The following is a 26,826-nucleotide window of genomic DNA, read 5'->3' as shown; positions in this document are numbered from 1 at the left end:
TTTATCTTATCTCTTATCATGCCACTCCCGTGTTTTGGATGGAAACGTTAATTCGTCGGTCCCAGCTGCCTAAAAAGCAGTCTTTAGGTCATGTCAAAGAGCCAGCCAGGTCACTCGATATTATTATCATGTTTGTAAGAAAAGTATGAAGAAAATAAGCTGACAATGGGGAAAATATCGTATTAAAAATGTTAATATTCTAAGAAAACAATAAAATTCGAAACATCAGACAAGCAGAAAGGAGATGAGTCACAGAAACATAGAAAACATAAAATTACACTAATCATGGAAATAAAGTCTTTGGACTAAGGGGATCTTGAAACGTACAGGAAACTTGTAATTGGGGTACTTAATTGGGTTTATCATCAAGTATATTTAGAGTATATTTATATTCACAAAGTGATCATCCTCACAACTTGCTTTATCGATAGCTTATCAGCGTGACTATGGAACCAATCGCTTGTTCGCTTCCCAACATTTATTTATACGTATATTCATTGACTTATTTCTTGGACAACCTATTTTGAGGCTCGTGTACAGATTTTTTAGAAGATTTTACAGATTTTGCCATTGCAAGGCACACACACAAACAGAGCCTCGAGCATCGAGGGCCAAGAGAACACATAGAGTACTCAATACATTACATAATCCTTCCCTCAAAATTGGAAAAATACTGAAAAACATATGAAATAATAAGAATAGAACTAGGTAGCAATACAAAATGAAGATAAAAAAATCCAAGATACAAATGATATAAGAATATAAAAGAAAACATTACATGAATCAATTCAGAGATTCAGTTTTACAACTGGTTGCCTATTTCTTTGTGGATATCGCTTTCCAAGTATTGGTGAGGTAGTTGGTGGAGGGGATTGAGGGATTGGGTGAGGTACAGTTGAGGTAGTACCTTCAGATACAGTGTTGGGTACAGGTATTTGATTAGGGATAGGTACAGGGGTAGGTACAGCAGGTGTTACTTGAACAGGAGGAGCATGTGACAATTGGGGTACATGTTGTGAAATTTGATCAATATGACGTTTCCAAATCATGTTGGAATTATTCAATTTGATGAGGTATGTTACAGGGTCTAGATGTTTGAAAATGGTCCCCTCAACCCATCTTGGGTGAGTTGATCGGTAGTCTCGGCACAGAACAGGCTGATCAATGGACAACTCTCTGGGTTGAGAACCATGAGAGTGACTAATTTGCTTGGATTGATTAGCATTAACCACGCTCCGCAGGTCAGGGCGTAATAAGTCGAAACGTGTCCTACAGGGCCGATTGAACATCAATTTTGCTGGAGTTTCCCCTGTACTAGCATGTATTGAAGTACGGTATGAGAACAAAAGCCGAGATAGAGCAATGTCAAAATTTTCATTTTCAAGTGAAGCACATTTCAATTTATTTTTAATGAGCTTAACAGAATTTTCAGCTAACCCATTGGTTTGTGGATGATATGGTGCAATAAGAGAGTGTCTGATACCATTCATGCTCAAGAAGTGCTTGAAATCTGAAGAGGTGAAAGGTGGACCATTGTCAGAGACTAAGAGCTTAGGCAAGCCAAATCTGGCAAATAATTGACGCAAATGATTGATAGTTTGACTGGCAGAGGTGGAGCTGACCTCTAAGGCTTCAAGCCATTTGGTATAAGCATCAATGACAATTAGATACATTTTGGACTTGAATGGACCAAGGAAATCAACATGGATACGAGACCAAGGACATTCTGGATAGTTCCAAACATGGAGAATAGTTTTGGAAGGGTTTTGTTTTTCAAGAAGGCAGGAGGAACATGAGTTAGCTAAGTTCTCAATATCATTATTGATAGCAGGCCACCAGATATATGACCTAGCTAATTGTTTCATTTTAACAATGCCAAGAAGACCAGAATGAAGCTCATCTAATAACCTCTTGCGAAATTTGTCAGGTACAATTACTCTATAACCCCAAAGTAAAACACCATTTTCAACTGAAATTTCATCTTTACATTGGAAATATGGTCTTAAGAGTTCATCAGGACATTTTTCAATCCAACCATACATTACATAATTACAAATTTTACTCAAGACAGAATCTGTACTAATTTCTTTTTTAACATCTTCAAAATTCAATGGAATTTCATTGCTTCATTCAAGCAATGCAAATAGGTACCATGATAATCATTAACAGTATTGTCATCATTGTTATTTACAGTACTTGATAAGTTCAAGGGCAATCGTGAAAGAGCATCTGCATTACCATGTAAATGTGATTTCACATAACATATATCAAAGTCATAACCAGAAAGATACAAAGCATAACGTTGAAGTCTGCTTGCAGCAAAGGCCTTACGTTGAAGATTACCAGTAGAATGATTTTCATTTCAGCGCACATTTCTAGTAGAATATAGGAGTTGATATTAAGGAAACATAAAACTGAAGTATTTGATTTGACAAAGTAAATGAGAAACACTACTCACTCTGAAAGTGGAGTTGGGTCCACTTGTGCGATCTGGGATATGTTGGATTTTTGCATATTAGCTATGAACATTAGTCCATGCTTATTCTCTGAAATCATTTTCCTAGTTTCTATTTCAATAATGTCAACGTGGACACCTGCCTGAAAAAATCAGTGGATAAAATAATAATCCTTCCAGCAATCAAACATAATCAGAAAATTTCAATGCAGAAAACTCAAGGCTGAATTTAACTTTCTTGTATGCTAATTTTATAGTCCTGTTTTGAGCAAATTGGTGTAGGATGTTCAAGGATTTAATTCTGATGTGGGGTGAGAAAGATCGTTATTAAAATATTTGGTATATCTCCTAATATCTTCGACTCATTCTCGGAGAAACTGATAATTTATTCAACGAAATAAAAGAAAAATTCTTGGTAGATGACAAGTTACTTAGTACGAGTATCTATAGTATATTTAATCCACTGTGCAAAAGTGAAAATAGACTCGATAACATTTTTTTGGTGACTATAATGGAATTTCCAATTTGCAAATCATTCTCTATTACTTTTCTTTTGTACTAGTTTTATGATGAATCAATTATTTGAAACGATTTTTATGATTATCTGTACGATTATTCACAATAGGATTTCAGAGCTATGCTATCAATTACTAGTTCCAACCTTCTTAAATGTTTTCTATTCAATATCTCTTATTCAGTACTTTTTATTCGTTATGATGAGTGGGAAAAAGTAATATAGAATCTAATTACTGTGCTACGGAGCACTCAGTAGAGAGGCTGATGGTAAGATTTCAGATCATTGAAGAGTCCTCACATAGATGTGAAAATGATAAGTATCACTAAAATTTATAAATTAAAGTGTGACATGGGTAGTATTTGATTACTTATTTATTGATTGATTTTTTTTCGTGTTTTAGATTTAAGATTTTTTCAGGAGAAAAGACTCTGATATTAGAATAATAATTTCGTAGTTGGACTTTAGTGAGAAAATATATAATTTAGTGAGTAAGTAGTATTTTTGCAGCGACAATAAGATTCTGCTAACTTATGTCTAAACGACTCTGGGAACCAGCAAATTCAGGAATATTTGCTAGTTCTCACGGATGAGGCGGCTCCACGAGGCAAGGACAAGGCGGATGTTTGGTAGCCTGTAGATATTTTCACAGAGGAATACTGCAGACCTGGCAAGTACCCGCTTGCCGAATCTCGTGAGAACCGACTCTTCCAATAGCAGCAGTTAGGCCTTCTGGCACACTGACGTGGAGAGGGGGAAGTTTTCCGGACGGAAAGCTTCCAGTCGTTAAACAACCGAGGTATCGAGCGGATCAAAAACCAAACCGTATTGCAAAAAGTTAAGTTATTTTTCCGGCATTATGATATACGTGAGTGTCCTGTGTTTGGGATTACGGTGGGAGTGATAGCTGTGGGCCAAAAGTGCCAAAATTTCTAGCTCCTTATAAAACATTTTCACCCGGCCGAGACCCTAATTAATAAAATCATTGTTGTAGTAAATTTCTAGTTAGCAGAATCTTATTGGAAGGTAGTTTTTGAAGGAATAATATTTGGATAAAATGTACTGCATATTTCATTCTTTAAATTTCAAGTAATTGACATAGCCTAATAAATGAGAAATTCTTTAGGTAATACAATGTTGTTGTCTATCCAGTTCCCATGACTCCCTTGAAGTAGTAATAAGATATCCTGCCCATCAAGGGCGGTTACAAAAGTTTAGTAAGTAAGTGATGTGGAAGTGAAGTGAAGTGAAGTTAATAAAAATGGTTTTATTAATAGCCAGCCAGATTCGACACGTCATGTTTAAATGGTCACAATATAACAAACGTTCAAGCTTTATATTACAAAGATTTCAATATTAAATTGTAGAGCATTATTATTACCTATGACCACTTGTTTCTTATATATAAAAGGATACTGGTGGAAAGTCCCTCCAAATGCACTCCGGTATACTACAAGTTCTCCATTTTCATAAAAATCCATCCAATGAATTCAAAGCACTTGTAAGCACAGATTCCAATTAATATGCAAGACAAATTCAATACAATTAATATGTACAAGTCTCAGCCTCATGATCAATACAAAAAAGTAGGCTTTTCTTAGTTATCGACACTGTATTTAATATATTTTTTTCTTGCTATAAATTTATACTTGATTTATAACAAAACTCTTACCTGCATCAATAAATTCACAACATTGGAATCACAGGAATGAGTCAACAAAATGTCAATTGTTGAAGATTCTGGGCAATACACTTCATCATTTTGAATAACGGCAGGCCATGATGTTGCATTTCTTGGAAATTTATATGTGCGAGGATGGCACACTGTACTATCCTCAACTGTCAAGAATGCCATTTCCACTTCAAGAAAAATCCTGAAACTCACAACCTAAGGGAAACAAATTTATCAAGTGAAAAAGATCTTAAGGAAATTTTATTAGTCATTAGTCAATTGAAACTATTTCTTTAGAAATATACGTTTATAGGAATTTTACAGTAAAATAGGGACAGTCCCTCAAGGAACATTCCGAAATGTTGATCGAACTAAACAATTGGATTTATTTCGATTTGCACATATATTGAATCTAATTGCAAGTTTGCAACAGCAATATATTTATTTGGCGTCAAATGCGACGTAAGAATGAATTATGCATAAATATATAATGAATCAATGAATAAACATTGATCTAAAGAACCAATGAGAATATTATTTGAAAATAAATAATTTGATAATTATTTCTATTAACGGATGAAAAAGCACTCAGTATTAGTTTTTCATTTTTAATTTAAATAAAATTATGACATTATTCATATTGTTTTTATTGTTCCTCAACCTCATAATTTATTATTCCATTTATTAGGACTGAACAAAAATTGAGCAAACCATTTCCATTTACAAAATAAAAATTGCCAAGCAAGCTACATACCTTGCACTTTAATGAGAAAAACGAAATATTTTCTGTTATATCTTCCAGTTTCAAGTGCGGCGAATATGATGCATTTGGTTTATTTGCATAGTAAGAGTTTGGAAGAGTCAGGATATTCCAACTTTTATGGTTAGCCAAAAATGACTTCAGACTCTTAACAGCTTGTCGATCTTCATCTGCAAAATGGAACAGATACTGTAGTTGGCATTTTATAAGAGTAAATACAAAGGAAATATTAAATTTGTTAAAGCGGAATTACTTAGGATTGTAAGACTCTGAAGGAACGGAAAAGAGAACACTGGAAATGGAATATGTGGTAACAAATTTGCAAACTAATTGTAGGTTTGCCAACTAAATGGGTCTGCGATCCACCAGAAACTGAATGTTGAATGGAAGCAGCTCCTTCTTCAATGTACGTCCGGGTGGTCCTTTAGCTTTGCCTATCGGCGGAGGGCCACTAGACTTACAATAGCCTACCACCCAAACAAAAACATCCAACATTTTTGAAAACTTTGTAGGGTTGCTCCAAAAAGACGTAATTCTATAAAATTAGTGATTACGCATCTTTGTTATCATTTGAACTTTGAATCTAAATCTACTCATTCAGAAGATGAATAATTTAATAAGAATCAGACTTGATTTTTAAATATAGTTCCCTTTCTGTTTCCAACTCAGTTAATCTCAAACTAATAATCAGAAATTGATAAATCTTTGGTAATATCAGAATTATTTGAGGATGCCAATTATATCAATAAAATTGAAAATTAGTCAACGATCTCTTGTAAACGAGGCACTTAAGTCCAGAAATCTACATCTTGGAATTTTCATGACACGAAAAAAGTCGTCGGTCGAGAAAATTTTTTGTTTTTGATAATTCGTATATACATATTGCGTATGAAATGTAGAGAATTAACTATTGAATTTATTTTTAAAGAAAAAAATCATTGGACAAGGTTTTTTCGGTGAAATTCTGTAGAGCGTTAAACATAGACACGCATCGACCATGCTAAGCTGTTGCATATGCGCTTGCTAGCCAACAATAGACCGCCAACTGATCTGTGTTTTCTGTTGCATCTGTACAGCAGGCGTATCACTTTTCAACAAGAAGGATCTCTCTGTGTAGGGAGCTTCCTCCATCTAGGGATCTAGGTACTCTGGAGCGTAATGTTTTTGTAAAAGAATGAATATTACCCCGCGAACCATACCTTGCCTATATTTATGCTGTTTCAAAGTCACAGAGGCACAGCTACGGGACACGTAATGTATATGAGGGATACAATGACGGTAGTACAGTAATACTACCAACTATACAATAAAAATAAAATTAAGATCCTTCTTCTAGGGATCTAGGTACTCTGGAGCCTAAGAAAGTTTTGAAGAAGATTTTCTAAAAAAATGATTTCAAACCAAAATAACAACTTCTGTATACAATCAAGAAATGGTTGCACTGTAGATTATAACACTCATAGATTTCTATTGGAGTACAATTATTACAATCCGATTAGTTAAGAAGATGATATGGAGCTATTGTCTCCCAAACATAATTTCTCTGGATAAGGGTGATATCAAACTCGGATAATGCAGAATTGGTGCCTACAGTATAAATTTATAAATTATGTTTTGATACTTCGACTAAGTATTTTTTAAAAGTGTAAAATGAAGAATTATTAATATCCTATTATATTAAGCGAACAATTTCTGTATATCTGTTTATATTTTTATATCTGGTTATTTATGTTCAACGGATCTCGAAAACGGCTCTAACGATTTTCACGAAATTTGGAACATATTCCAAAGTAGGTTTATGATATAAAAATTCGATTGCACTAGGTCTCATCCTTGGGAAAACTCGCTGAACGACATTAAAAGGATAATTCATCCTTGGCTGAAACAGCTGAGACTTTCGTCGTTTGTGGATAGTAAAAAGTGAGCGAGTGATTCTGTGGAAAATCAAAATATCGCATCCCCGAAATTCATAAGCTGACGTATAGCCAGCTGTAAAATATAAAAACGATCATTTTATAGAATTGTGTTCTGTCATAGCCTACTATAGATAGATAGTAATTAGATAATAGATTATCTAAAGTAAGCCATGGTTCTGTTTATCAATAAATAAAAATAACGAGCGAAGCTTGGTGCCCCGATATTTTACATGAAGAGAGATATTCTTAATTTAGTAGATTAGCAAGCAAAACGTGAAATATTATTATTTTCAAGAATAAATATCTAATCATTAATAATAGAATAATAATGTTTAGACTACAATTTACCAGGAATATCATATTGTTTTTTTCGAGTAGTGATAAATTTGGGCATTCCTTTTTCAATCGGAAAACAGATGAGACAGCTAGGCGAAAATATCCTTCCATTCGTCTCTCCTTTGAATGATTCGATCTAGAAATGAATAAAAGGAACACTAGATTAAATTTGCGTATGTTATGAAAACATATAAATAATAATTTGTAATATAATAATAATAATAATAATATATATACATAGAAAACAAAACACACATAAAGTAGAAATACTTATAAAATTACATTTTTAACTAGAGATATTTCGTCAGCTCAGCTGTCGAAAATGTTTCTACTCTATATTTGTGTTTTGTTTTCTCTGTATATTACATAACACTTTCAAGTGTCTATCATGTCCTACATGAACTACAAATAATAATTTGTATATACAGAACATACTAGTATGCATTTGTAAGAATAGTTAAATTTCAAGAGTTCCTACAAATGTTAATCTAGCCTACTTGACAAGCTGAACTGGTTTGAACCAGATCTTGGAGACTAATTTGGATATTGATACAAATTACAGCCATGCCCAGACTAAGACCAATTGTTCAATATATGAGGGCAATTCGACAAAAATGGCGTTGCTAGGTAAAATATGGCCTTACCATGAATAAGTAAGACATTTTTCAAGATTTTTGTTTGAATACGGAGGCTACTTGTTTTGTTTATGGTGACTTGACAATCATGTGTCAGCTGAGAAATAGAAGTAGCAAAAAAAAAAAACGCTCGTGCACAATTATTTGTTCCTGATCAACTTGCTACCACTTTTAGCAATGAAGTATCTCACAGGACCGACCACTTTCAATCGCTGGTTTGATGAATTCCATATTATAGTCATAGTTCGCACAACAATGGGCCTTGAGAAAGTCGTCCAAAATCAGCCTACACAAATCATTAATCCTGTGAGAGAATCGATAACGTGTGACATATTCCATCAATAAGTGTTCAAACGAATCGCATACAATCGATATTGCATGACAAATTTAAAAGAAGAAAATCATGTTAGATTCCACACACACTCTGACAATAGTTTGAAAAATCAATCGATTGAATTTGTGTTAAGAAATGATGAAATTCAATCAAGGCACGTTAAATGCTGTAAATTTGTATAAATGACACCATTCAGGTATATATACTTATTAGCTGGATACAAAACAACAGTCAACTGAGATGGTATTTCAGAATGAAACAACCAAAGTATTCTATGATCGAACCACTTTGAAACAAATGCAAATAGTTGCCTGTTCAATCGAAAAGAAACTAGTCATGCGGGATCAGTACCTTTGCAGAAACCTGAAACGGTCATTCTAAGAGGTACACAGCCAAAAGTCTTTATTTGTCAAAAGTCGTCTAGAAATAAGAAAAAGACCCAAAATGATCATAAATCATTCTCGACCATGCTAAGCTGTTGCATATGCGCTTGCTAGCCAACAATAGACCGCCAACTGATCTGTGTTTTCTGTTGCATCTGTACAGCAGGCGTATCACTTTTCAACAAGAAGGATCTCTCTGTGTAGGGAGCTTCCTCCATCTAGGGATCTAGGTACTCTGGAGCGTAATGTTTTGTAAAAGAATGAATATTACCCCGCGAACCATACCTTGCCTATATTTATGCTGTTTCAAAGTCACAGAGGCACAGCCACGGGACACGTAATGTATATGAGGGATACAATGACGGTAGTACAGTAATACTACCAACTATACAATAAAAATAAAATTAAGATCCTTCTTCTAGGGATCTAGGTACTCTGAAGCCTAAGAAAGTTTGAAGAAGATTTTCTGAAAAAATGATTTCAAACCAAAATAACAACTTCTGTATACAATCAAGAAATGGTTGCACTGTAGATTATAACACTCATAGATTTCTATTGGAGTACAATTATTACAATCCGATTAGTTAAGAAGATGATATGGAGCTATTGTCTCCCAAACATAATTTCTCTGGATAAGGGTGATATCAAACTCGGATAATGCAGAATTGGTGCCTACAGTATAAATTTATAAATTATGTTTTGATACTTCGACTAAGTATTTTTAAAAGTGTAAAATGAAGAATTATTAATATCCTATTATATTAAGCGAACAATTTCTGTATATCTGTTTATATTTTTATATCTGGTTATTTATGTTCAACGGATCTCGAAAACGGCTCTAACGATTTTTACGAAATTTGGAACATATTCCAAAGTAGGTTTATGATATAAAAATTCGATTGCACTAGGTCTCATCCTTGGGAAAACTCGCTGAACGACATTAAAAGGATAATTCATCCTTGGCTGAAACAGCTGAGACTTTCGTCGTTTGTGGATAGTAAAAAGTGAGCGAGTGATTCTGTGGAAAATCAAAATATCGCATCCCCGAAATTCATAAGCTGACGTATAGCCAGCTGTAAAATATAAAAACGATCATTTTATAGAATTGTGTTCTGTCATAGCCTACTATAGATAGATAGTAATTAGATAATAGATTATCTAAAGTAAGCCATGGTTCTGTTTATCAATAAATAAAAATAACGAGCGAAGCTTGGTGCCCCGATATTTTACATGAAGAGAGATATTCTTAATTTAGTGGATTAGCAAGCAAAACGTGAAATATTATTATTTTCAAGAATAAATATCTAATCATTAATAATAGAATAATAATGTTTAGACTACAATTTACCAGGAATATCATATTGTTTTTTTCGAGTAGTGATAAATTTGGGCATTCCTTTTTCAATCGGAAAACAGATGAGACAGCTAGGCGAAAATATCCTTCCATTCGTCTCTCCTTTGAATGATTCGATCTAGAAATGAATAAAAGGAACACTAGATTAAATTTGCGTATGTTATGAAAACATATAAATAATAATTTGTAATATAATAATAATAATAATAATATATATATACATAGAAAACAAAACACACATAAAGTAGAAATACTTATAAAATTACATTTTTAACTAGAGATATTTCGTCAGCTCAGCTGTCGAAAATGTTCTACTCTATATTTGTGTTTTGTTTTCTCTGTATATTACATAACACTTTCAAGTGTCTATCATGTCCTACATGAACTACAAATAATAATTTGTATATACAGAACATACTAGTATGCATTTGTAAGAATAGTTAAATTTCAAGAGTTCCTACAAATGTTAATCTAGCCTACTTGACAAGCTGAACTGGTTTGAACCAGATCTTGGAGACTAATTTGGATATTGATACAAATTACAGCCATGCCCAGACTAAGACCAATTGTTCAATATATGAGGGCAATTCGACAAAAATGGCGTTGCTAGGTAAAATATGGCCTTACCATGAATAAGTAAGACATTTTTCAAGATTTTTGTTTGAATACGGAGGCTACTTGTTTTGTTTATGGTGACTTGACAATCATGTGTCAGCTGAGAAATAGAAGTAGCAAAAAAAAAAAAACGCTCGTGCACAATTATTTGTTCCTGATCAACTTGCTACCACTTTTAGCAATGAAGTATCTCACAGGACCGACCACTTTCAATCGCTGGTTTGATGAATTCCATATTATAGTCATAGTTCGCACAACAATGGGCCTTGAGAAAGTCGTCCAAAATCAGCCTACACAAATCATTAATCCTGTGAGAGAATCGATAACGTGTGACATATTCCATCAATAAGTGTTCAAACGAATCGCATACAATCGATATTGCATGACAAATTTAAAAGAAGAAAATCATGTTAGATTCCACACACACTCTGACAATAGTTTGAAAAATCAATCGATTGAATTTGTGTTAAGAAATGATGAAATTCAATCAAGGCACGTTAAATGCTGTAAATTTGTATAAATGACACCATTCAGGTATATATACTTATTAGCTGGATACAAAACAACAGTCAACTGAGATGGTATTTCAGAATGAAACAACCAAAGTATTCTATGATCGAACCACTTTGAAACAAATGCAAATAGTTGCCTGTTCAATCGAAAAGAAACTAGTCATGCGGGATCAGTACCTTTGCAGAAACCTGAAACGGTCATTCTAAGAGGTACACAGCCAAAAGTCTTTATTTGTCAAAAGTCGTCTAGAAATAAGAAAAAGACCCAAAATGATCATAAATCATTCTCCACCATGATAATGCAAGCTCTTACGCATCGGCTCAAAAAAACCGCCTATTTGACCAATAAGAACATTGTATTAACCGTAAAGCTCTAATTTGGCACCCAATAACTTTTTTTTGTTCCCAAACATGAAAAATAGACTGTGTAGCCTTTAATGCCAGAAGAAGCGGTAGATGTGTTTGAAACACATGTTTTGGAGGTACCAAGTTTAGAGTGACATGAATACTTAAATATATGGTTTTTGCAAATCGCAATCGTAAAGTATATAGATCATAGAAAACATTTTTAAAATCAATTTTCAACGACAAGTTACTGTGTTTGTCGAGTGGTCGAAAACTTTCGGAGCAGCATTCATATTGTGCTTCCTATGTAAAATGATCTCATAACCTGTCTTCAAGCTTTAAAGTTGAAAAGGCAAAAATCAACTATTCAAGCTTTAAATTTGAAAAGGCAAAAATCAACTATCAACTAACATAAATTAAATGCAATTTCAATTTACACAAATTATTTAATCATAATTACAATTAATCAACCATTGATTACTTTATTCAATTAAACGGATGACTACACCTAATCAAAAAATGAGAGCAAGCCAACACCTAAGATAATTGAGATAAAAAATATTACCTTTACATTCTTCAAACGGGCAATCCAACGTTTGCATATTTTTGGCTTCTCATCGTCATAGAACACAAATATTTCGAAAGCTTTATGTAGAGGTATACTTTGATCAATGATCTTCAATCGCATCCACTTCTTCTTGTTTCCATTCTCCTGAACAGAAGTAGCATGATATCAGTACAGTTTACAGTAGATGTATAAGAGCCTCAGTATATAGTATACTATAGGTGCACCACCAACATTTAAAATGAGATTGATCAACTGGTCGTTTAAATCCGGAATGTAACCCATTATAATGAATGCGACCATAACTTCTATTAAACCTAGATTAGTGTTAGTGTTATAATATAGAGTATAAATCTAACTAAGAGCAAGTTATATTTATCTTTCATTTTAGACTCATGCATAATCTTTATAAACCGTATTTGAAGGTGTAGAGCGCAATTATTGAGCCCATGCCATTTTGTATTTTCTTTCTTGCCTATAATGCAATAACAGTTTTTGATTAATAATGTGATTATTGAACATTAACACTACTTCAGTGAATCTTGAAGGATCCCAGCGATGTTAATAATCTTCCCACTTTCCAAGCTCAGCTCTAGATATAGATGATCCGTATAGTTTATTTATTGAAAAATAACATAGTAGAGATCACCAACATTGGATATGGAAACTGGTATTCATTTAGTTAAAATATTCTATAAATAAGGGGCGATTGCTGAGATCGGGTCTGGCTAACCCTGGCTTAACGTTGGTCTAGCGCAACTTTTGGCTAAAAAATCGGTTTTCTCACAATCTCTTACAATTACAACATTTTTAATACAGTTCTCCTTCATTACTGTTGTAGGTGCAGTTCCATATTATGTTCAAACCAATTATAGAATGATAGCATTGATACTATCGTAGCCTAGATTCGTAGAAGGTAATCGAATTTTCGTGAGAGGTATAGAATTTTCTTGTTGTTTGAAGGTGTTTTCATTTTCACTTTCTTATGTTATAATATTTCAAACATAAGTGGAAAAACATTTTAAATACCGTATGACTTTGTGGGTAATGAAATTGTTCAGAATTCAAAGACGAACCCCAATTTGACATTGTTTTTTAATAAAATCAAAAGAATAACGAGTTAATAGCTTAATCCCGAACTCAAACCTGCCTCCTAGCAGGTCTAAGTTGGAGTCTAAAATCATCATTTTTGCTCCTGAGATTATCACATTTTAGCCTGATCCCGATCTCAGCAATCCACCGAGATTATCTTTTAAAGTTGATCTACGCTTGAACTCAGCAATCCACTGAGATTAATTTTTAGCCTAGACTGGATCTCAGCAAACCGATTTTTAGACCGCCGGTTTTTCCCTGCGATAATTGCCGGTCGACCAACTTTTGCGCCAGAGCGTGGCTAATCCCGAACTCAGAAAACCGATTTTTGACCCGCGGCTCAAAAACCGGTTTTTAGCCGAGCGTAAGAGATAATCCCGATCTCAGCAATCGCCCCTAAGCCCCATATAAACTTCAAGTACATGCTACACGATTGCATAATTATTGAAAAAAATATTGAATAATATGGAGGCTCTTTTAATATTGTAAAAACATTAAAATTCGTTCATCTTACATTTTTCAATTGTTCGGAGCTTCCCACAATAAAACTTGTTCAGTGAATTTGTAAAAATACTTAGAATCAAGAGAAAAATGTAACTTATTAATTAGTATATGTGAATTATTAAAATAATCCATGTTAAAATTTAGTATGGTGACCACCCACCTGTGTTTGCAGAACATCAATGATTATTCCAAAAATATTAACTTTCTTATTGATCATAGTTTCATTAATGTCTTTAAGATTAATAAACTTGTTTTTTTGATAAACTTTTGCTGGATTCGAAGTGGCATCAGTTGGAGAATTTTCATCTTCTTCCAAAGCAAGATGTAGAAGAGGTTTTGTAGGAGATTTTGTTTTCAATTTCTTGGTTTTCTGAGGTGTCTTGGTGGAATGGACGGGTGATGCAGGAGAGGAAGGAGGAGAATCGATAAATGTTCTCTTCTTGTTTGAAGACAAGCCGGAAGGTTGGGGTGTTGGAGAATCATGCTCTTCGACTTCGGCTCTAGCATCATCTTGTAACAAGTTTTCATCTTGACGGTCTGGAGTATCACATCTCTGCTCAACGGCAACCTGTCATATAATGTAACAAACTAATTATTTCCAATTCAATTGATTCATTTTTAATTGGCTTATAGAAAGGGAACGTGCAACGCTAATAGCTGACAGATCTTTTTCATTACGACACTTTCCATTGAGACAGATGTTTGGTGAATGGATATAGACGTAATTAAAGCATTGGTCGTCAGTAACTCTCCATCTCTACTCTCCCTATAAGCAGATTTATTTATGTTTTGCAAGACATTTGAGGTGTTCGAGTTCAAGAGTGAATTCAAAAGCCCGTTAAGTAATTTATATATCAGAGTTATGTTCAAGTAATTACTACCCAGTTATTTCATGGAAAATCGGAACGATTACACTTGCAGTGTATGATTCGATTATTTTTTTGCACTTTCACTAATCGTTTGAAGAAGCGGAAATCAAAGCACAATATTGGAGAAGTGGGGTCAATATTGGATTGATGAGTATAATTAGACTCTTGCAATATTGATCTAAAAAAATGAATGAAGAGCCAACGATAAAAACAGTAAATATTTTCAAACAAAATATTTATAAAAAACATGTAGCATGTAGCAACATTTCGTAAGAAAATACGAGTGTTGATAGGCTAGCATTTTTCTCAATAGTTGACAAAAGAAATATTTTTATTTTGAGAAAATATGTAATGATTCAAGAATTTCAATTTTAACCATTATTCCATAATTCTTCATCAACCCAACCTAATGGAAAACAGGCAAAAAACCAACAATTGCAATAAAAAATTTAATGATTCCATTTCAGTGACTTCTTGTCAGTATGAAATAGCTAGGTAGTTTCTACATTCTATGAAAATAAATAACATGTGCACAAAATACTGATTATGGGACAGTCTGCCAATTGATCTTACTATAAGTCATTGCAAGCGCCATCAGCAATTACTCAAGGTATGGGAAGAATAATTCGAAACATCATTAGTCCAGCATCAACCTCATATCATTTACAACATCCTTTCACAACGTGTTTTGCTATACGATTGGTAAGGTTCGGTTCAATAACGCATTCTAACAACTTGTAACAATTCAAACACCCCGCTCGAATAAGTTAATAATATTATTAGAATAGCGGAAATTCTAATTATTAGAATATCACTGAGGCCACTAAATTGGACTTTTGAACCGGTGAGCTGAGAGAGTGATGACCGTGCGTAGAGGCAAAACTGGGGGAGAATGTTCCGAGGCGCGCTAGAGGAAGGTTGTGCGTGAGATAGTGACATTTCGTTTTTTAGTAATGCGATTGAGTATAGATGTTATGGGATTTGTCAATAGAGTATTTATAATAGTAGTGTTTTGGAGGATTTGCGTATTTATTTAATAATAATCCTATGAAAGTAGCAAGGCCCACGAGCCTACTGCCACCTGGTAGTGGCAGCGCTACTGGAAAGAGCACTTTCATGCTCGCCACGCACGCCACAAACGATTTATCTTATTTATTTTTCACTAGAAGTTCTAGTGATAAAAATGTGTCCGACCAAGCAGATTGAAACGGGACCATTCATTTAGAAGAAGACCCATCTCTGCAAAACGATAAAAATGCGTTAGCTTCTATCATGGGAGTCACCAGAACACTTTTCAAGGAAGGAGGCCTACTATTATATAGGTTATACAGTATACACTATATAGTTCATTATCTTGGTTATTAATGATTTGAGGGGAAAGTTGATGACTCGTGAGTCTAAAATATTACTTTTCATTGCTAGAATCATTGGAATGTAAGATGTATCGGAAAATGTTATTGAAAGCAGTTAAAAACCTGAATTACCATGTTTTAGAAACATTGGGTCATTCTGACTACATGATTTTAATAGAATAATATCACTTTATGCTTTATGTTCAAGTTCATCAGTAATCTATTTGTTAAATTCCGATTTGTTAATATCTTATAAAATTTAGCTACGAATAGGAAATTCTTCACTGGCTACGAATAGCAGCAGCAGCTTTAAGTTATTAGATACGGTACGGTATTTCGAAAATTATTACAATGCCCTATTTTGTTTTTTGTCTGCTATACACCCAACACATATAGCAAAAAACGTTGTAAACACAGATTCGCTTCACTTTCACGACAATTTATAGCACGTTTCTGTTATAAATCTCATCCACACCTTCAAGGCTTCAAAAAAATTATAATGCCCTCGCCAAAATCTAATAAGAAGTGAAATATATAATTGTATTTTTAAATGAAAAGCAATGTTCCATGCCAACTCCTTGATCAGAGTGGGGGAAGAGTTTGGTCAGTTTGCTCTCGCAAGCCGGTGCCATCACTTCCAACAATTTTAACAATGGCCGTTTGAATGAGAGAAGACATTCCCACCCCTACATCCCTACCACGCCAGCCACTCTTTCACCGTTTGAGGGGTTGAGGTTCATGTTATAACTCACAGCCTATAGTAAAATTTCGAAAATTTAATCTGTTGATTCAATTATCTGTTTTGGAGATAGATTTTAATAACTCACATCAATATAGTACAATATTGTACAATATTCTGAAAGATATTTTATCAATCCAAGTTTGTGTAGCTTACCTTCTTTCCAATGATAACAGTTGTTTTAGAAATATCCAAAGCAAATGGAGTAAGGGGACTTAGTCTTGCATCTTGGCAGTATTCTGTGTTTTTTTCAATACCAGTTATATTTTTCAAGGCAATTCGATCTCCAACTACTACATCAGATTCCAGAATTTGTTCAGCAATCGAACCAAGAAATTTTACTTTGTACAAATAGCCATAGTTTGAAGTTCCATCCGACGCAACTACGACTGAAACAAAATGAAAAAATGTTTAAAGGTTGATTTCCAGGAATAAAAAACATTGAAAAAGCCCTAACTATCGATTTCAATTGAAATATAAAAATGTTTAATGGACTACAAATAAATTTTTGAAATCACGAAATTCCATGTGGTAAGCTTCAACCGTGTGGTAAGCTTTAATTATGCATGCAATATAAAAATTATGCACAATAATAAATTTCCTTTACATAGTTTTGAATAATCAACTGCAGAAGTTTACAAAACTTTGCAAGATAAGAGGCCAAAAAGCCTGGTTTTCATTATTAGAGCAACTATCTTGTAAACTCTCCAAATGAGAATGTTCATGGTAGATTACTAGATTTTAGTAGAGTAGAGTGGGATAGCACCGAGGAATAGTACTCTACCACTTGCCTTCCCCCACCACCGCTTCTCACTCTACTCAACCACTACTATGCTAATGAAAACAGTCTCGAGCTAGTAGAGTAGAGTCGTGCCGTAGGCTATCACGTTTAAGAAGTATTTTTATTTATTAAAGAGTATTAATTTATTGAATTTTATTAAAGTGTTGATAAGTGTTAATTTATTAAAAAGTATTGGCATTTTAAGGTTAGTTCTGTTCACTAGACAACACACTTTACCTATTATTCTCAATTTATTGTAGTGAAAACAGTTACTCGACCAAGTAAGTAGAGTAGAGTTAGCTCGGTAGTGTTAGTGTGCCAGTTACTCGACTACTAACTCTACTAGTGAAAACCAGGCTTAATAGTTATAATAAGGATAGTAGTAAAAAACTGAACTCTAATTAAAAGAAATAACAGTGAATGTTTAATAAGAGTGGCAGAGGGGTGCCTTGCTGAATTAGATTCATGGTTTGTTCGGAATAGTCTGAGTTTAAACTACAAGACAACTAAAATAATCCCTTTCAGTAGAGAGTAAAAACGTTTTGGAATAGACCTGAATACTCAGAGTTGAAACTTTAAATTCCACAGCATTCTTGGGTCTGATAATAATAATTCATTTATTTGATACATAGATTCATATACATGAATATAAAATCTTGTCAAACATAAATTTACACAGAAATTGTCAAGTACAGAGAAAAGATTGAATAAATATAAAAATACATCGATTAAAATCTATTTAGGCAGGCACTATATAAACTAGAATGTTATTTCACAGTTGAAATTCAAGAATTCTTCTATAGTGTAATAGGGGGCCTTTCCACTAAATAATTTGAATGATGGTGGAGAGTGATTTGAAATGGAAGCTACATATTTCTCATGTCACTAGTAAGTTTAAAAGAGCCTTGTTTGCATTGAGAGTATTGGCTAGAGTGAAGTGAAAAAATTGTTATTTTGGTCTATCATGCCTATTTTATGTAAGTCATGAGATATGGAGTCATATTTTGGGGGAAGACCATTGAGAATAATTTATAAAATCAATGCAAGGTGTTCTTGCAGGCCTTATTTTGAAGAAAATAAATTGCTGACTGCTACAGCTATTTATATATTTGATGTAGCAAGCTCCGTATTCAAGATGAAAACCAGGTGAATCATTCCCTTAATATACTGCAGGAGCGTTGCTTCATTGTTGCAGTTTCATGACATTTACGGAAAGTGAATATAGGTAAAATCTATGAAATGCATATGAAGTTTTTTGCAATAGGGAACTTTTTACCTACGATATGAACAAATCGTACAGCAATAAAAATATACATTTATTATACAAGTGAAAAAATAAAAAATATAGTGAAAATAGAATTGCCTACAAACTTTAATAATGAATTTCGCACTGACAGAAGAGAGCCAGAGAGAGAAGAGAGAGTTCATTGGCTCCAGAAAGTCAATTTCAGCCAAATTGCATGCAACTAGATTTTTTTTCAACAATAGAATCACAATTAAATCTATAGGCCTAATAACGGTTCATGAATATTAATTTAATCTTGAAATAATGATAAGCTTCAGAATAAATATTTAATAAAATTTCTCAAAAATATTTCTTCAGTTAGCTCACCTTCTCTAATTACTAAGAATGTGCCCGGAACAACTTTTTTTATAATATCTTCACGTTTTTCATTACCAATTTTTGGTGGCAGCATTACCACTTTACCCTGAAAAAAAATCATTCATCTAGCTTAATCGATGGACAAGTATCACATAATAATTTGTTCCTGTTCAAAAACAGTTCAACATAATAAAAATTAATTATGTAATATTTTTCTACATATTTCAATATATTCAACACAGTGTAGTGGTCTATATCAAAGTGATTGATAAAGTTGATTAGTACCAAGTCGGTTAATGTATATATCTTCAACTTGACAAAAAATATTTCTAAACTTTTTTCTATCATTGATACAACATTTTGTACCATCTTCAATAATATAGAATTTGTAAACAATCTATATTTATTTGAAACAGTATTAGTATTAGTTCTTGGGTTGGCAGCCCAATGAAAAGTAACTAGTGGTATGAAACCCGTTCAAATATAAAAATTACAGTAATTTTTATAGTGTGGTGTTTTGTGAGAGTTATTGGAACTTTAAGTCTTGGATGGTTAGCAGTATAGTGTAATCCTGTAGACTTCTCTACTTGTGTTGAAAGAGGATTGAAACTGGTGAGGATAGTTTTTAAGGTTAGAAGCATTTGATCTGGATGACTAAGGCTCAACTCACACTACCTCGACTCAAATCGTACGACTCCAGACGAGGATACACTAGTCTCTCGACCTTACGACTATCTTGCTTATTGTCACCACTTCAGTTCCATGCTACTCCATTTCTAACCTCACTTTATTAAAAAGAATTCTAGGAAAAAACGAATCTAGGGTTAATTACGTACTAAAAAGAATAAAATAAAAATATCTGATAACTCTAACTCTAGAAAAAAACGAATCTAGGGTTAATTGCGTACTAAAAAGAATAAAATAAAAATATCTGATAACTCTAAACAAAAAACATAGTTTGAGAAAGGATAAAATGATTTTTGTTAGTCTCTGTAATTATTGAATTGTTAAATAAATTCTGTAACAGATTTTATAATAATTATAATGCATATATTGTCTTATCAATTTTGTTTATTCTGTTGAAAATGATGAAACAAAATAGGAAAGAAGCAACAAGAAATAAATTGTATCTACTCTGTGCTTTAACCATGAAGATGAATCTTCAAGTAAAAAGAAAATTTCAAAAATGAGGTTTTTTATAATAAAAATAAGCAAATAAGACTATCAGAACTAATGAAAGAGAATTTGTCAGACAATAAGAAGAGGAACTGAAAGAGGTATCTCAGCAAACAAAACAATCGAAGAGATGTATGAAGGAATTGTGAGATCTATTGGAGAGGCAGAGAAGAAAGTAAACAGTTTAAATCAACAGCTACAAAGAAGGGCTGCAAGTAACAAGTTATCAGAAGAAGCAAAGAGATGATTGAGGAAAGAGAGAGATTAAACAAAATTTTGAACAAAACTGAAGAGGAAAAGAGAAAACATAAAGACCTCTGAAAGGAAGTGAGGAAACGGAAAATAAATTAGGGAGTATAAGGAGATTGTTATTAACAGTGTAATGAATTCTTCTGAATAAAAAAAAAAACATTTTTTAACCAATAAGCAGCGTGAAAAAAGATGGATACTGAAACTAGAAACAGGAGAAGAAGGAATTACAGCAACGAATACAGAGAAAATAATAGAGCATGTCACAGCATTCTATGAGGAATTGTATAAAAAGCGGAATGGAGAGGGGCGGACGGAGTCTACTGAATTTTGAGAGCAGTTTATAGTCAAATAAGCTCCAGAAATACTTGAAAATAAAATTGGGCAAGCTATCAAGCGTCTAAAGAAGATTAAAGCGCCAGGCGACAAGTGAATCACCAATGAGTTCTAAAAGAGAGAAGGGTTCAGATATTAAAAACTACAGGCCCATAACTTTGACTTCAAATATGTATTAAGATTTTTGCCACTGTAATAGTAACAAGAGTAATAACAACATTATTTAAGAGAATCATCCCGCAGAACAGCCTGGTTTTGGACCAGTAATTTCTACAGCTGATCAACTTCAAACGGCCAATCAACTTGCTTGGAATATAGGATTCCTGTTTACCTGGAATTTATTTCCATAAAGCTTTTGACAGAGTTAATCACTACGAAATATGGAAAGCCTTGGAAGTGTTGAGAGTAACTACATAAAGTACTGAGAAAATTATAACAGAATAATGAAGTCTCCATTGAATTGGGAAGAAGAGGTCGGAATATAAGAGTTGGCAGAGGTCTAAAGCAGGGATAACCACTATCCCCGATTATCTTCTATTGTTGTTTGGAGTATGCATTTCGACAACCAAAATCGGATCATAGAGGTATATGCATAAAATGTATCAACTGTCAAATCTACGGTTTGCTGATCACGCTCTTTTGATTATATGAAAATCATGCTCGATGAGCTTATAGAGAGTTGTGCAGAGGAAACGCATGTTTTTCGAACAACCAATACTCGTCAACGGGAGAGGGTATTGCCCTGGAACGAATGTTGGCAGACGACCCATACTATACCATTTCAGTTGCTATGAGCGTTGGAACGTTCCAAGGATGGTATATAGCAGGTTGCCTCGATCGCGTTCATGTACGCGCATGAGATGGCATGAGCCTTCGTCAGACCGACCTCTTGGCCGGCAAATGCAGGCTTTCCATATGAATTACATACAAAACACCGCGTCAAATATCAATTCCTCACATGAAAACCGCTGTATTGATAGAAATTATTGATATGCGATTCAATTCAGAAAGAAACTAGCTTTACATCAATATGTCATTTGAGAACATTGATTAATTTCCAAAAGTATAGAAAATACTTGAATCTATCACTATATTATTCAATTGGACAACCCAACCCATTTGTAAAAAGGCTAGTAACTTATTTGTTTTGGACTTATTTTGAACAATAATACGACAAAATAAAGAAAACAAATATAATTTTACGCTGGTCATCCAATTATATTTAGAAATGATTGTTTTTTTTATTTGACAATCGTTCGTGAAAGTTGATAGTATCAGCGTCCGAAATGCTGGGTAGTCACAAGCATTATTCTGTATAATTATGACTATTTGTTTAGGACTATACTCATTGACAAATACCTTGAAGCTTGAATCAATTTAGCGAATTCATGGAACTGATCACCATGGTTACAAGATATTTTTAGATCTTAAAACTGTCTGGTTACAAAAAACTCATTTGAAATTGTATGTATTGAATCGAATCATGTACTCAAACGATTTGTTTTAGACTCGCCAGTAACATTTATAGGATTTTTATTAAAAATTTGTTTTGATATTGTTTCAAAGAGGATAAGATGCTGAACTAAGATGCTGAAATGTTGATGTCATTCACTTCTATGTAGTGTTGATGGTTAATTTGCTATAAGGGCTCTTTAAGTTAGGCATTTTTACGTTTGAATGCATGTCAAGCCCGGCCGAGAGGTCGCAGCATGAAGTCACACCATAGCCGGCTGTGTTCTCCACGCGTCTTATGGGATCAAGGCAACCTTCTATACACTATTCTTGGGAACGTACAACATCGTGTGTTCAGTGTTGAGCAGTTTTTTTTTAGAAACAATGAATCTGTAGTCACAGTGCAACGCTTTTTCGTCAATATTTTAGAGTTGGGCGTCGAGGTGCAATGCCCGATCGAAATACTGTACACCGATGGACTGCAGCGTTTAGGAGTACTAGTTCTGTGATGAAAAAGAAACCACCTGGTCTTCCCCGTTCCCCGGAAAGTGTAGACCGAGTCAGTGTCGTCGAGTCGATCGTCTAGGACTAGTAACAGTTCTGACTCGGCGCCCAACTCTAAAATATTGACGAAAAAGCGTTGCACTGTGACTACAGATTCATTGTATCTAAAAAAAACTGCTCAACAGTGAACACACGATGTTGTAGGTTCCAACGCTCTTAGCAACTGAAATGGCATAGTATGGTTCGTCTGCCAACATTCGTTCCAGGGCAATACCCTCTCCCGTTGACGAGTACTAGCTGTTCGAAAAACATGCGTTTCCTCTGCACAACCCTGTAGAATTTGGTAACTAAAAAATAGGTATCAGTCTAAATCCAAGCAAGACAAGGCTGATGACAAATTCAAGTAAAGATGAAATTAAATTAGCTTGTGGAGAGATAGACTATGTGGAGGAGGCTTATCGATGGAGGGAAGAGATGGTAATTTTTCCAACTATTATTTTAAGCTACCTCGTATGAGAGGCTTCTGTAAATAAAGCTCATTTATTATTTATTTACTATTAGTTCTTGAAGTAATTTGTGTTCTGAAGTAAGTTTAAGCCACCTGAGATACACAATAGGCCAATGAATTATTATGTTTCAATCTGAGATAGAAGGTAAATTTATAGTGACGTTCTTATTACTAATCGAATTTCAATTCCAGGTAAAAGGACGAATATTCATGAAGGTCAAAATGATTTTTTAAAAGAGATCTACTTGCTTATGTTATTAAATTCAATCTCCAGTTATCTCATACAGTATACATAAAGCATTAAAATTGATAATGAAAGAATCTATGAAGAGTATAGAATTAAAAACTTACCACTATAATAAAGTCTTTTTCTTTTTTCGAATTGAATGCTTCTCTTACAGACAAAATATTTTCTTTATGACCGCTATCTATTTTTTTGTAGAACTCGAGGCATGTCAATTTGTCAGTAGTATAAAAAATAGCTCTTCTATTCTGTTGTTCCATAATTGTAAATGAAATATCATTCAATAATAACTAGCACACTCATTGAAAAGATTGATCAGCGCGTTCTCAATTATTGTGTACTTAATCATGAAGCCTGAGCCTGAAAATTGACAAAGTAAACATTTAAAAAAGAACCATTAAGACCTAAGTTATATTGGGGAAAATGAAATATATTTTTATGATAATAGGCTGTTTTAGCCTATGTTAATATAAATATAAGAAGAACAGTCATGTAAACATTGTAATTAACAAGACAAAAGTTTTGGAGAATAATTTAACATTACGATAGAGTTATATTAGGCTACATAGCAAAACCATTACGGTGTAATTTTAATTGACATCATTTTTCCAATATTTTCTTCCCATTTAAGATTGAATAATTACTAAAAGATGTCTCAGTATAAAAAATTTTAATTATCTTTAGGGAATAACTGGTTCATTTTTTAAACACTGTATCAACTTATTGGAATACAATAACCTAACCTTATAAGTTAATAACATTTAACCGTAAGTTATAGTGCGGTAGGTACTTTTTTAAAAATTAAATATAAGGACTACAAAAAAATTGAATTGATATGTTATTTTATTAATATACAATAATTAATATTTTGGAGGGAAAATATTATTATTTGTTAGAAAGGTATTTGAAATATGTTTCCTGAAAATGATTCAAAGATAAAAATAAGGTTATGTTTACAATGTAGTGACAACACCATAGGCTAATAAAAACAATATTAATATTGTTACAAAATACCTACTAAACATTTATAAATTTGAAAAGATAAATCCAAATTCATCTTGAAGAAATTTGTGTAAAAAAAGTAATTAGAAGTCACAGCACAAAACTTTACCTGTAAAGTGGAGGGATACAGTCATACAGTAAATATGCCACAATAATAAACTTTTCCTAGGAGCTAGGATTGAAAGGAATGAAGCTCTTTATACTTTAGACTTGAGATTTGACTGGATTTAACAAAAAATTGTAATAAATTTTGTAAAACAGTATTAAAAAGACTTATTAAGTCTCAAAAACACTTCTGTCAGACATTTTCTGTCATAATTTGCCAGTTTCCAGCGTTTTCGTTATTTTTTGACTGACTTCTTCAAGACAATTAGACAAGATGGCGGGTTGTGGGCAGTGAACTCTAAACTAACTGGAATGGGCTGTCCAATGCTTAGCTACAATCAAAAGTGTGTAAGGCGGAGTGAGTGAGACAGGCATACCGTGTGGGATTCCCTTCTCTCTCGTACTCATACATTCAAGCAGGCTGTTGCAGCTCTTGAGTACGATTTTTCATTTTTAAAGTTTAAAAACGGATTTGAATAAGTATTAAGGCTATTAGTATTAGATCACAACCTTTTCTCTTAAATATTGTGATGTATTTGTCGTGAAATGCGTAGAGTTGAATAAAAATACGACCGAAAAATGGTGATGTATTGTGATGCATTTGGATGCAAGAATGGGCATGTTAAAGGAAATGGAATACCATTTCACAGGTAAGTCAAACATTTATATTCTGTTAATTAATTTGAAGAAATCTTTTTGTTTTACATACATTTCCAATACTTCTTTTTATATTGATCAGTTTATTTGACCAAAAATAAAACAACAAATTTGGTTATATTCCTAGTAAGTTATACCGTACTGTGATAGTTTCTATGTTTATTGAAAATTTCGGCCTACTTTATAGATAGCATCTAGAATAAGAAACATAGTTGAAGAACAAATTAATCCTTATTCAAAAAAGAATAAATAATATCTTATGCAGAAATTGTGAATGTTTCCCTACAAAGACTATCATTCATTCTATCACACATTCTATGTATGATGTAATTTATGGATATAAATTTGGTGTTAAGCATCAGCATATAATAAGTATAGTATATTTATCATAATTTGTATACGGTATATTATGTAGGTAGGCGTATCATACGTTTTATGTATAATGTATAATATAAATTTAGTGTAAGTAGCAGCATATAATACTAATAGAATCTAATAGAATAATACTATAATCTAATAGAATCTATAAGTACGAAAAAATAAACATTTAATGAATTTTGTGTAAACACAGCTTTACAATATTGATTAATAATTCTGTGTTATCATCATGAGATGACATAATTTATTTTAGGTACCTACTTTTATTTTGAAAAATATGATATTGCTATCAGCTGAATTGTAATTGATTTTTGAAATCTTCCCATTTCAAATAAATTTAATAATCGTTCAATTTACAATTATAAAATAATTTTATGTGTATAATTATATGTGTATTATTGTTTATATAATTTATAATTATAAAATAATTATTATTTAGCATATTTTACTGTTTGCTTATCATATGGTCATAATTATAATACAATAATTGATATAATGTTTCTTCATAGATTTCTTTGCATCATTTCTGAAACTCCCACACTGATTTGAAATGTTATCAGAATACCTAGTATATTGCTATCATTACATAATTTAATAATCCTGAGTTATTGAATCATCAAAATTTATTTTATTTACCTACTTTTATTGTGAAAAATATGAGATTGGACTATGAGCCTGTTTTTTCATTCCCAATCAGTTCATGACAGTTTATATTTGTCCTTGTTAAATAAATAAAAATGAAAAAATAACATGCTTCTCTTAAATCTGGCCCAAAGTTATTCCCATGCTTGTGAAAAGTTGACAAAACTAAAACTACTGCAGTCACAAATAAAAAAATTCTTTTCTTTATTAATATTTAACCTATTTAATTATTTTTGC

At 33.0% G+C, this 26,826-nt stretch overlaps 1 protein-coding gene across 4 annotated transcripts in view; it reads right to left on the bottom strand.

The window, feature by feature from the left end:
• Positions 1-25,197, bottom strand: part of LOC111058745 — a 50,540-nt gene extending 25,343 nt beyond the window's left edge. For 3 of the 4 annotated variants that reach the window (XM_039440227.1, XM_022346310.2, XM_022346312.2), the window contains exons 1-10: positions 24,917-25,197; positions 23,913-24,165; positions 19,346-19,442; positions 17,109-17,341; positions 14,153-14,560; positions 12,397-12,543; positions 10,354-10,477; positions 5,396-5,571; positions 4,642-4,857; positions 2,459-2,598 (exon numbers count right to left, since the gene is read on the bottom strand). In XM_039440227.1, coding sequence (XP_039296161.1) covers positions 2,459-2,598; positions 4,642-4,857; positions 5,396-5,571; positions 10,354-10,477; positions 12,397-12,543; positions 14,153-14,560; positions 17,109-17,341; positions 19,346-19,442; positions 23,913-24,065 — 1,694 coding nt within the window. In that variant the 5' untranslated portion in view covers positions 24,066-24,165; positions 24,917-25,197. Of the gene's footprint in view, positions 1-2,458; positions 2,599-4,641; positions 4,858-5,395; positions 5,572-7,665; positions 7,798-10,353; positions 10,478-12,396; positions 12,544-14,152; positions 14,561-17,108; positions 17,342-19,345; positions 19,443-23,912; positions 24,166-24,916 lie in introns of those variants that run through there. The other variant, XM_039440245.1, reaches the window with a different exon arrangement.
• Between the last annotated feature and the right edge of the window lie 1,629 nt (positions 25,198-26,826).

The sequence above is a fragment of the Nilaparvata lugens genome, chromosome 1 (assembly GCF_014356525.2).
Source record: "Nilaparvata lugens isolate BPH chromosome 1, ASM1435652v1, whole genome shotgun sequence".
In the NCBI taxonomy this organism is placed as follows: Eukaryota; Metazoa; Arthropoda; class Insecta; order Hemiptera; family Delphacidae; genus Nilaparvata; species Nilaparvata lugens.
Note: the sequence above shows the minus strand (reverse complement) of the source record. Positions and strands in the feature narration are given on the sequence as shown.